Source organism: Lates calcarifer, linkage group LG20, assembly GCF_001640805.2.
Source record: "Lates calcarifer isolate ASB-BC8 linkage group LG20, TLL_Latcal_v3, whole genome shotgun sequence".
Lineage (NCBI taxonomy): Eukaryota > Metazoa > Chordata > Actinopteri > Centropomidae > Lates > Lates calcarifer.
Genome location: NC_066852.1, coordinates 11,708,589 through 11,720,641, shown reverse-complemented (window position 1 = coordinate 11,720,641; position 12,053 = coordinate 11,708,589). Strand labels below are relative to the sequence as shown.

Below are 12,053 nucleotides of genomic sequence, written 5' to 3'. Positions count from 1 at the left end.
CTAGAAACGCTACTGTAACGTTGATGGAACGCTAGCTAACGTTAGCCCTTTAAGTTAACGCTAACCTAACGCTAAAAATTACATTTTATCCATTACAAACACTTAAAACAATATTTTTTACTTTACTAACCACACGTTTTTGGTGTGATTGACATTAGTATAAGATAAACACATATTCTAACTAGCAGTTATTGCAAAATAGCCGGTACTTAACTTACATTACAATAGTAGTTACAAATTACATACAAATTTCCAGTTAAAGTCGGTTTAACCCTATGAAAACGTTGTTGTGCAATCCTGAAACCTACTCTGTGTGTGAACTTTTTAAAACCAGTGTTAGCTACGAATTTGAGCCATGTATAATTGCACCAAAAATCTGCTGCCATTCACAGAAACAGTAACGTTAGCTAATATTAAGCTACTCCTGGATACTTTATCAGGGGATGCAACCGCAGTTGTTCATTATCCGGTGTAATGGGAAATAATTTATCTCAGAAATGAATGGTTGTTCTCGGGCAAGTGTGGAACAAAAATGGCGGCAATACTTTGGAAACCTGTATGCTGAGTAATGGATTACTTTTGAGTAACGAGCCCCGCATAGGCAGCAGGATACTGGTGAGCTAGCAGCAGTGAAACCGACCTGCTGCAGTTGTGTGAGGGCGCCGCTGGGTGAGTCCCTCTCTCCGCTGCTTCAGTCTCCACAGCTCCCTTTTCCCAAAGAAAAGAAGAGGAGAACTAGGTCCGGGGAGGAGGGCCGCCGCCATTATCGGAAAGCTGGCAGAATTACCACTTTCACACACGCAATCTGCTCACTAAATCGACCAGGACATGAACAGTTTCTGTTGCAGTAGAAGCATATATCAGACGAAGCTCCACGGCGATTGCAACAAACTCACCGTTGTCTCGTGTGCGCGACCGGCCCAGCATTATGTGGGCACAACAATGGACAGAATAATTATTGAAAAAGCAACGTGGTGAAGCGAGAAGGAGACGGCTGAGAAGAATTTTGTACGCCCGGATTTCTCATGAGGGAAAACTCTTGCAAGAACAAAAGTGGATTGTTCTATTATTTGGGATATTTATTTATTCCTTCCCCGCGTTTAATTGCAGCGATAACAGTAATGCTAAATAAGAGAATCCAGACATGGGTAATTGATATTTAAATCAAATTGCCCCATCGCAGAAGTTGCAATATTATCAGTATTATCTGTGAACTGAGAGGACTCATAGTGAATTCTGCGGCTTTATGCCTATGCACATCAGGCGGCGAGGGCTGCGGCAAGCGCTGGCCTGACAGATGCAAGAGGAGAAAGGGAGAAATGCGATGGTATGTACCCTATATGCTCTCTCCTCTTCTTTATGGGCGATTTCCCTGTGAAGCTGTTGAGTGCTACACCCTAGACACCTGGGTAAATACATTCCCTTTAAACATTGTGTGTCTGCGTGGGGAAGGCAGGCTATCCCTGTTTTCGGTTCTAATTTCATTATGTAGACAGCAGGCCTGGCGTGGTCAGCCCTTCTTATGCACCCTAAAGTCCATGTTAACTGTTAATCCTTTACAACATATAACATTGCAAAATCTTTATCTAAGCAAGCAGGTTATGTAAATAAAATTGCTCGAAGGTGCGCTTTAGCGAACTGTGTTTTGATGTCGCTAGATAGGGCAGCTAGGTTGTTTTTATTTGCTAAGAACTCATTTGGATATCAGGCCTGGCTCAGCTGAGCGGTGTGGACTGCCGGCTGCTTTTGACCCTGTCAGAGCTGTTTGTTTCTAATATGGGATCACTTCATGTGACAGGTTATTTAAGTCTGTTATTCCTCTTTTTGTCATGATGTTTGACTCCAGTGAGTCATATTACACATAAGTGAAAGTCTGGTTGGTATTCTCTACAGGAACTATGAGCTTACTATTGTATCTGAATTGCATCAGCACTATAATAATGAGAGCATTAACCAGCTCTATAATAATGCATTAAGTGTCTTAAGAGGGTGAGCAAATTCTATGTCTCCTTTGACATAGATTGCACGTGTCTGACTCTGTTGGTAAATTCATTCATTCTCAGTTTTGTCTTTGGAGGTGGTGCTGATAGCTGTTGTTGCGTTTAGGTGGAAAATGTGTTAAGTTAGGCTGAAAAATGGAGACTGAAGTGCTAACAACAGTCATTTTTATGCCTGTCACCCTACTCACTGATCAGCTGACAATGTCATTTAAAGAGCACCACTCCCAACACGATTTCTCCTTGAAGCAATGTAATTCTTTTGCTCCTGGTTTGATGCTACAGGAATTTATCTTGGTAAAATGATGGAAGATTAATTGTCAGTAAATTTGATGATAATATTTAAAGAACTATTCAAGTAAAAATACCAGAAAAGGTAGCTGCTCCCATTTAAATATTTGCTGGTTTAGTTTTTTATGATAGTAAATTGAATATCCTTGGGTTTTGTTTTTCTTTTTTTCAAACAGAGAAGCAAATTTAAAGATGTCACCTTGGGCTCAGGGAAAATGTGATGGGCGTTCTTGACATTTTTATACTAAATGAGTTGAAAAAACACTCCAGCAGATAAATTCAACAATAAGAATAATAGTTGCAACCCTGGAGTGGACAATAAGTCTGCCAGACAATTTAATGAAATTTGCAAAAATTGGTGTGCTTCCTTATTTGAAATTGAGTTTACTGTGTTTTAGCCATTACTTGTACAACTGAAATCTATGGGCCCTCTCAGGAGATAGTCTGACAGGTTGCTGTCACTGATCCTGTAACACTGTCTTCATTATGCTTTTGCTTGTGGCGAGATATGACGGCAAAAATACAGCAGTCTTTTGATCACAACTTTGTGTGTACAGTAATAATATTAATGCAGTGATTTCACACATAGTACATTTTGACTAATGACCAGACTTGAAACATGATCAAGGCCGTAGTCGTGATCATGGACAGTAATTAGAGCCTAATAATCAGCTGACTGGCAGAATCAAAGAGCCAACACTGGTTGCTTTAACAGTATACACAGCCTTCACCATTGACAGGGCTCATTCCTTCAGTATTATTTGCATACAAAGGAAATGGGCACAAAATGGAACAAAATGTGCCCCTTGTCATTTTTGTATTTTGCTATTATTAGAGATCACTCATTTATGTAGAAAGATAGAAATATGAAAGAATAACATTTGTCCCATTGATGGTTTCTCAAATTTTCCCTTCTTTCCCTTATATTTCAAAATGTCTTTTTTTGATTGCCCAGTTTATCTGATTTTGTTTTTGTTTGTTTGTTTTTTTGACAGGATCTGATTCATGTAAGGACTGAGTGAAAGAACCTTCTGCTCATATCACTGCACTGCTATTTATTGAAATCGAAGCCCAGCAGAAGAAAGTGTAATCTGATCTCTCCTGTGGATCAACAACTTTATGGACAAACATTCAAGTGAACTCCTTTATACAGTGCCTGTTTATGGCAGGATGAGCGTCAGGAGACTATGATGGCGAAAAAGCAAGATGCCCGATCACCCATTTACAACCTCATTGTGGTGGGTTTGTCAGGAACAGAGAAAGAGAAGGGACAATGTGGGGTTGGGAAGTCCTGTTTGTGCAATAGGTTTGTGCGACCTAGTGCTGATGACTTCTACTTGGACCACACATCAGTGTTGAGCACCAGTGACTTTGGGGGTCGAGTGGTTAATAATGATCACTTTCTGTTTTGGGGGGAGGTGTCACGGGTTCTGGAGGAGGGGCCTGAATGCAGGATGCATGTTGTGGAGCAAACTGAATTCATCGATGACCAGACATTTCAGCCACACCGTAGCACTGCTATGCAGCCCTATATCAAACGGGCAGCTGCAACCAAGCTGGCTTCAGCAGAGAAGCTCATGTACTTCTGTACAGATCAGCTGGGTCTGGAGCAAGATTTTGAGCAAAAACAAATGCCTGAGGGCAAGCTGCAGGTCGATGGCTTCCTGCTTTGTGTTGATGTCAGCCGGGGCATGAACCGCAACTTTGATGACCAGCTGAAATTTGTCACAAACCTGTATGGTCAGCTTAGCAAGACAAAGAAGCCAATTGTGCTGGTCCTCACCAAGTGCGATGAAGGAGTTGAACGCTATATCAAAGATGCACATACCTTTGCTATCACAAAAAAGAGTCTGCCAGTAGTTGAGACATCTGCGCGCTCAAACATAAATGTGGACCTTGCCTTCCTCACTTTGGTTCAACTTATTGATAAGAGCAGGGGAAAGCCCAAGATCATCCCTTATTTTGAAGCTCTGAAGCTCCAGAGTCAGCAGATAGCTTCTGCCAAGGATCGCTATGAATGGCTAATCAACCGTATAGTAAAGAATCATAATGAAACCTGGTTAAACACCAGTCGACGCATGAACACCTCCCCAGAGTACAAAGAATATGTCTTTTTGGAGGGAACAGCCAAGTGCAAGAAGCTTTTTCAACAGCATGTCTACCGTCTGAAGCAGGAACATATTGAGAGGCGTCGCAAAATATACTTAAGCACTCTTCCTTTAGCACTTAGTTCTTTGGTGCCTGACCTGGATGAGATAGATCAACTGAGCTGGTCTGGGGTACAGAAGGTCCTAGAGTCCAAGCAGCACTTTGCCCACTGGTTTGTTGTTCTGGAAGACTCACCATGGGAGGATACATCTCATATTGATAACATGGAAGATGAACGAATCCCTTCAGACCTACTGGAGACTGCAGAAGCAGAGGACATATTTAATGCTCACCTGGAACATCTGCGTAATGAGTGCAGACGAGCAGAGATGAGGCTGGAGTTTAAACAGAAGCTGGCTTCCTCTCCCTTTGTCACACCCGGTAAACCATGGGAGGAGGCACGCAGCTTTATCATGAATGAAGAGTTCTACCAGTGGCTCGAGGAGCCAGAGTACTTGGACCTGTACAACCGCCATCAGAAGGAGATCATTGACCGTGCTAAAGAAGACTTTCAGGAGCTCTTACTGGAGTACTCTGAGCTTTTTTATGAACTGGAGGTAGATGCCAAGCCGAGCAAGGAGAAGATGGGGGCAATCCAGGAGGTTTTGGGGGAGGAACAGAGATTCAAGGCACTACAAAAGCTTCCAGCTGAAAGAGATGCTCTGGTACTGAAGCATATCCACTTTGTCTATCACCCTACCAAGGAGACCTGCCCTAACAGTCCTCACTGTGGAGACTCTAAGATTGAACAACTCTTAGCTTCCCGTTTCCCCACATGTTACCCCTTTTTTGATGTGAAAGCTCATTTTGGAGACACCAAGGCTGACAGAATTAACCTTGTCATACTAGGGAAGGATGGACTGGCCAGAGAATTTGCCAATGAGATTAGAGCTCTCTGCACAAATGATGACTGGTATGTGTTAGACGGGAAGATGTATGAACTGACACTGCGGCCCATTGAGGGAAATGTACGTCTTCCAGTAAACTCCTTCCACACCCCCACTTTCACCCCTCACGGATGTCTGTGTCTGTACAATTCAAAAGAATCCCTCTCTTATGTGGTCGAAAGCCTGGAGCGGCTTAGGGAATCAACTCTAGGTCGAAGGGACAGCCAGCTGGCACAGCTGCCAACATCACTGCTTTTAGTTACTAAAAGAGGCGTAGGATCATATGTGGATATAGGTGGAGACACTGCCTTAAACCTAATAACACAGGGACAGCAGGTTGCAAGGAGACTGCAGTGTAGCTTTTTAGACCCTGCCTCCCCTGGTGTGGGCTATGGCCATAATGTCAATGAGACTCAAATCAACCAGGTGCTGAGGAGCCTTCTGGATATTAGGAGGAGCACATCCTTTAGTAGCAGCTCCCCACCCCTCCTCCCTGAGCCTCAAGGTCTCCGAGACTCTCCTCATCAGCCGGTCCCGGAGGCAGACCTCCGCGTCGTCATGTGTTTAATGTGTGGAGACTCCTATGACATTGAGCAGCTCCTGTCTCCTTTCCTAATGCATCAACACTGCAGGCCCATGTCTAACAGTGGCACCTCTGTATTGCTGGAACAGACAGTTGGTGGGCACAAGCTGGCTATAGAGCTGTCTCTGCTCTCATACCACGCCTCCTTCACTTTGCGCAAGAGCAGGTTAGTACACGGCTACATTGCAGTGTACTCGGTCTCTCGAAAAGCCTCCCTGGAGACTCTGTGTGCATTCTTGTGTGAAGTTCAAGACATCATCCCAGTTCAGCTGTTGGCAGTGGGAGATAGCCAGGCAGAGCTCACCGACAGCGACTATGCCTGCGAACAGCTGATCCAAGGGGAGGAGCTAGCCCATGAGATTGAGGGTCGTTTCAATAGTGTGGTCTGTGGATCCGGGGGGGTAGTGGGAGGCCTGCACAGGATAGAAATGTTCCATTCTTTTCTGATGGAGGTGGTAGAGAAGCGTAACATTGTGGAGGCCACACATATGTACGATAATGTTGCTGAAGCATGCACCAATGAAAGTGTGTACTCTCCACGCTGCAGTTCTCCCAGTCCTGTCACCATGTTCTTGGATTCAGAGGATGACGTCGAGCCATCGCCCCCTTACTATGATGGCACGCTCACTTCTCACAGCGGGGGCTACAACTTGTCCGACTTAGATTCCAGTGACATCTCTGTCATCTCTGATATCAGAGACTTTGAGAACAAACTCAACAACAAAGTACCCCCCCAAGTGAGAGTTAAACCAGGTGTCACTTTTGACTTCCGGAAGGTAAGCCGTAACCCATACATCGATACACTAGGACATCGTCGCTCCCTACCCTCTGCTGTTACCTGGGTCCCTGGTGGGGATGTGGGCTACGATCCCTCAGACTATGCCGAGCCCATGGACGCTGTTTCGAAACCCCGCCCCAGCAATGAAGAGATCATCTACTCTGTGCCACATGACAGCACACAAGGCAAAATCATCACCATCCGCAACTCCAACAGGATGCACTCAAATGGAAATGGCTCAGACAGCGAAGCAGACAGCAGCTCTCTCGAGCGAAGGAGGAAGTTCTCAGCTGTGGGGGTGAAGCCTCGCCTTTACCGTGACCGCTCCAAGCGACTTGGCAAGTTCAGCAGCTTCCGCACGAGCTTCATAGGCAGCGATGACGAGATGGGAGCTCTTCCAAAGTCCAAGGAAGATGACTTTGGGACCCTGAAAGGTGAAAGTCTTGTCAATGAGGAGAGTGAGGACCCGAAAAAGAGGAACATTCTGAAGAGCCTGCGACGAACAGCCAAGGTGTGTGCTATACCAGCTAATTTTCATTTACTTGTCCACAATGTCACACAGAAATTGTTAATTAATTCATTTACATAGGTATAATAGCTTCATTACAATCAGCATAAAATATATATTGAGGTTTAAACTATGGTATGTCTTGAAGAAGAACTAGCTGTGACAAAATGTGATTTGCTGTTGTCGGGGAACAACACATTTAGTTAGAGGCCAGTGAGTACCTCTTAGTATCAACATAATTATTCCTGTTTTTGACAGTCAGAGTCCTTTGTCTTTCTTTATTCACAGAAAACAAGACCAAAGCCTCGTCCAGCTATTCCCAAGCCAATGGAGAGCAGTTACTTTGGGGTCCCCCTGGTAAATGTGGTCTCCCCAGACAGACCTATCCCACTCTTCATTGAGAAGTGTGTCCGATTCATTGAGACGACAGGTAAGTCATTTAGCCTTTTTTTTAAATTATCCATGTTGTGCTGCTGGACCTGTGATGTATTCAAAATGTAGTTTTATTCTAAGAATTACTGACAGTGGTCATTTATTAGGACAGGAATTAATAAAATGAATGTTATTTATTAGTCACCTTAACATGCAGTGCACCTGTTCATGACCACAATTGCAAAGTGATGTAAAAGTAATATAGTGGTTTATTCAGTGTCTGTTATGTATTCCTCCAGAAACTGCCAGCATCTGTATTGTAATGTCTGTTTGCAGTGGGGCTAATGAAGTGTTTGTGCTTTGCCTGTTTCCCACTGTGCCCCCCTACGTCTTCCTCCCTTGCCTCTGCTGCGCTCTTTTTTCCTCAGGCCTGAATACAGAGGGTTTGTATCGCGTAAGCGGCAACAAGTCGGAGATGGAAAGCATGCAGAGGCAGTTTGAACAGGGTGAGTTGCTCATCAGGCTTGTTTGAACCAGCTGTTTGACATGTAATTATGTGGTTGCCAAATCAAAACATAAACAGAGAGTTACCAGAGGAAAGTGACATGCAACTAATTGTTTTGTCCCGATGACAGCTACTACTGATGGGCTTATTTTCTCTGATCCCTCTGACTCTCTCATTCTCCTTGTGTAGACCACGGATTAGACCTAGTGGAGAAAGACTTCTCCATAAACACTGTGGCTGGAGCCCTCAAAAGCTTCTTCTCTGAGCTGCCTGAGCCCCTGGTGCCTTGTGCTCTGCAGGTGGACCTATTGGATGCTTTCAGTAAGCAAACACTGCTGGGCTGGGAGGGTCTTTACAAGAACATAGAAAGATTGTTTCTTTAGGAGGGGAGAGGGTAGGGAAGGTTTTTGCAGACCTGCTTTTGCTCTGTTTTAGGTGTTTCAGTGTTGACAAGAATAGCTTTGATGGTAGTGAAGAGAGATGTTTTAGTTTCAAATGACTGTGTCAAACGCTGAGGTATCAGATTTAATGGTAGCTTCTCTCTGTGTGTCCAGAAATCAATGACAGAGAACAGAGGCTATACACTATGAAGGATGTCCTGAGGAAGTTCCCCAGAGAGAATTATGATGTCTTCAAATATGTAGTGAGCCACTTACACAAGTAAGTTCCCTGTCTTCTGTTTTAATCACTTTCATGGCTTTGTTGGTCTTCTGTGAAAGATCTCCATCTGTTTTTTTGTTTGTTTTTTTTTTGCACTGTATGATGAGAATGAATAAACTGATGTCTGATTGTGTTTTCCCAGGGTGAGCCAGCTGAGCAGGGTGAACTTGATGACCAGTGAAAACTTGTCCATCTGCTTCTGGCCCACTCTCATGAGACCAGACTTCTCCACAATGGATGCCCTGACTGCCACACGCACCTACCAGACAATCATCGAGACCTTCATCCACCAGTGTGCATTCTTCTTTTACAACCAGCCCCTCCTCGACTCCCCCACGGGCTTGGCGGGCCTCCCCGCCTCACCCACCACCACCCTCAGCGGGAGCTCTGCCTACTCTTGTTACCGCTCCTCTCCTCCCCACACCACCACCCACTTCAGCCCTCTGCAGCAGTCCCCGCCCACCACCCCCCAGTCCCCCCTGCAGTCACTGCTCCCTCCCCTCCACCAGCACCCCCACTCCCACCATTCCCCTGCTGAACAAGAGACACTGTGAGAAACAATGAAACCACGTGTGCCCATGATGATGCTGGACCTTATCACCAACACGCACTAAAAAAAACAAAACAAAACAAACAAAAAAAAAAAACATGTGCACTTGCACACTACATTTCTGATCATGGACAAACTAGGTTATGAAGAGTGGAGATAGGAAGTGTCTGAGAAACTTCTCCAGCCTGCCATTTTTATCCATACTTGTGTGCGTCAGGGCAGGCGACCATTAGCGGTGACTCTCCCTCTGCCCTCTTGAGTCCCTGATCGCCTGGAAATTTGACATCAGGGCAGAAGTGGAGGACAGAGGTCACTGTCACAGCAAGCCTTTCCTCTGTCAACAGCCACCACTTATCCTACATTACCAAGAAATAGAAACCTCTATGCCAAGCTGGAAGAAACAATTTGAGACCACCATGTTTTTATCTGTGTAAAACTGTTTTAGTTTTTTTTTTTTCTCTCATGAAAGTACTGCCACTGGATTTATAGACTGTTCCTCTGTAGGTCCTTTGGGCAGCAGTGTGCTCCATATAGCAGAGGTTCCTCTGTCTGCCTTTTGGGATTCTCTCATCGGCTCTACTTGAGGGGGTCAGCATGGGGAGGGAGGGGAAGGGGGTAGGTACACATCCAGGGATGCACTTTAATGATCACTGTTGTTTTTCCCTCAAAAGGGTTTTTTTTTTTTGGTTGACATAGTGTTTTCTTGTGTGTTTTTAATTTCACAGCTCTCAAACAGCCATACCCATTGCCTCTACAGAGCTCTGGCAGATCAAACTTTGTTTACATCAAACTTGTTTTTGTATCCACAAACTTATCTGAAGCACTTTTTGATAGTGTAGTGTTACATTTTGAAGAAATGCCACATTGATTAATTGTCCATATTGTTTGTTTAGTGGTTGAGTGTGGCATCAGTGCAGGCTTGTGAAACAAGATCCTTTTGTAAAAACTTATGTTCTTTAAGTTGATCTAGATGTCCCATTTTCACTCGATGGGAAATCTGAATCCGCTTATAATCCTCGTTCATCCAGCCATGTGAAAAATAGTTTTCTTTTTAGAGTTTGTCCTCTTTCTAGCTGTTGGTTGATCAGAGTGGATGTTTAGGGAAGTTTGGTTTAATTATAATATCAACAGATCAGTCAAGTGAAGGAGAAATTTTGCCATTTTTGAATGTGTAACCTAGTCATACCATAACACAACTCTACATTGCCATCTGGTGTCCATGGAAACCAAACGCTTGAAACATGATAGGTTGCTGGATGTGTTGCTGTGGCTGTCTATCAAAACCAAGCTCTTTGTATTCATCTAATATTAAGGACCTTTAACTCAGAAGGTTTAGTATTCTCAACGCACTGTTACTGCTAGTCCTGCTATACAATACAATGACCAGTAGAAGTTAAATATTTGTGAATGACACACATTCAGGAAGCACCACTGGCCGTTTACCTGCTCTAGTGAATTAGTTTTGTGCTGGCATATTGTCCTCCCTTTTCATGGAAAACAAGCAGCACATTTTCAGTGGTAGCACTGTTAATGAAGACCTGATAATTTTAACCATTAAATTTATGAGAGGAAGCACTGTCTTTTCAATGGGAATGGGTAAAAAAAAAAAAAAAAAAAAAGAATGCCAGACACATACACGTTCTGGATGATTATTGCTCCGTAATGGTTCTTGGTTGCAACGATGAGCAGACTAGTAAGATCATTGGTTGTATTAGTATTTGGGATCATCACTTCTGGTACTTTTGGAATCGCGATGCTGTTGGAAGTCAGTCATTTTATATGTTCATTAGACTAAACTGAGGGCTCTTCCCAAAGTGCTCAGAGCTGTAAGCTGTAACATTAAGACTGGCACAGAGCAAACCAAGCAGCTGTCCCATAATAACACGATTCTTGGGGAGTATATAATCTTACTGCATCACTTGATGTCTGACACAAACTTGGCAAATCTGCCGCTCAATGAGCAAAAAGTGAGTGCATACTACTCTATAATGGTTGTTTATTTGTATGTTGGGGAACACCACCCTTTAGTCAATGGTAGAAAACATTTCTAGTGTGTATTTCAATGATTGAAAGTCCATTTCTACAATTTTTGTGAATGGTTCAAGGCCACTTAAGTTTAGTGCATGATTTAAAAGAAAACACACCAAGGGAGAAGGATGGAAGCCTCTTCCTGTTTTAAAACATGAAATTAGTACAAGAACAAAACAAATACTGAAGTGAAAATAGCTGAAACGTGAAAGTTTATGTACTGTGCACCAAGAGCAAACCATGGAATTTGTCTGACTGAGAATAGTGTTTGAAGATGAAGGCCTTATGTGAACTGTATAATAGTTAATAAATTAAATCTTGTAAAATTGTCCTCAGCCTTCTTGTGGTGCATGTGTATGTGTCTTTCATTGATTCTTTTACAATTGTAGAGGTACCTGCAACCATTACTGTCAAAATGTGTAAAATTTGAATCAAGCTTATCATTTTATTGGTTGAAAATGTCAGTGTTATGTGAAAATGGAGGGGAGGGCCCATGGCAGGTTTTTGAAAAGTTCTACTTCACCTTACTGCCATTAGATAGGCTATTATCTGCATTTTTCACTACAACACTGGTTTTGTTTTGTTTAAACTATTTTCCTGACTAACAACTTGATTTAGGAATACAGCAAAGCATGAATTAATGGCTGCTGTGTCTCACAGAAATACTAACAACCAATCTTTACTGATGTATGACTTGAATAGCATACAGTATTCTCTCCACAAATAATCATGGTTACAGATAAATC

At 43.3% G+C, this 12,053-nt stretch overlaps 1 protein-coding gene across 1 annotated transcript; it reads left to right on the top strand.

Annotated features, from left to right (window-relative positions):
* The first annotated feature begins 643 nt into the window (after positions 1 to 643).
* On the top strand, positions 644 to 11,638 carry arhgap35b (Rho GTPase activating protein 35b). The gene is made up of 7 exons (XM_018691705.2): positions 644 to 1,327; positions 3,284 to 7,195; positions 7,481 to 7,622; positions 7,993 to 8,070; positions 8,259 to 8,390; positions 8,624 to 8,729; positions 8,872 to 11,638. Exons 2-7 carry the CDS (start codon positions 3,476 to 3,478, stop codon positions 9,281 to 9,283), a joined length of 4,590 nt encoding a protein of 1,529 aa, XP_018547221.1. The 5' UTR covers positions 644 to 1,327; positions 3,284 to 3,475; the 3' UTR covers positions 9,284 to 11,638.
* The last annotated feature ends 415 nt before the right edge of the window (positions 11,639 to 12,053 follow it).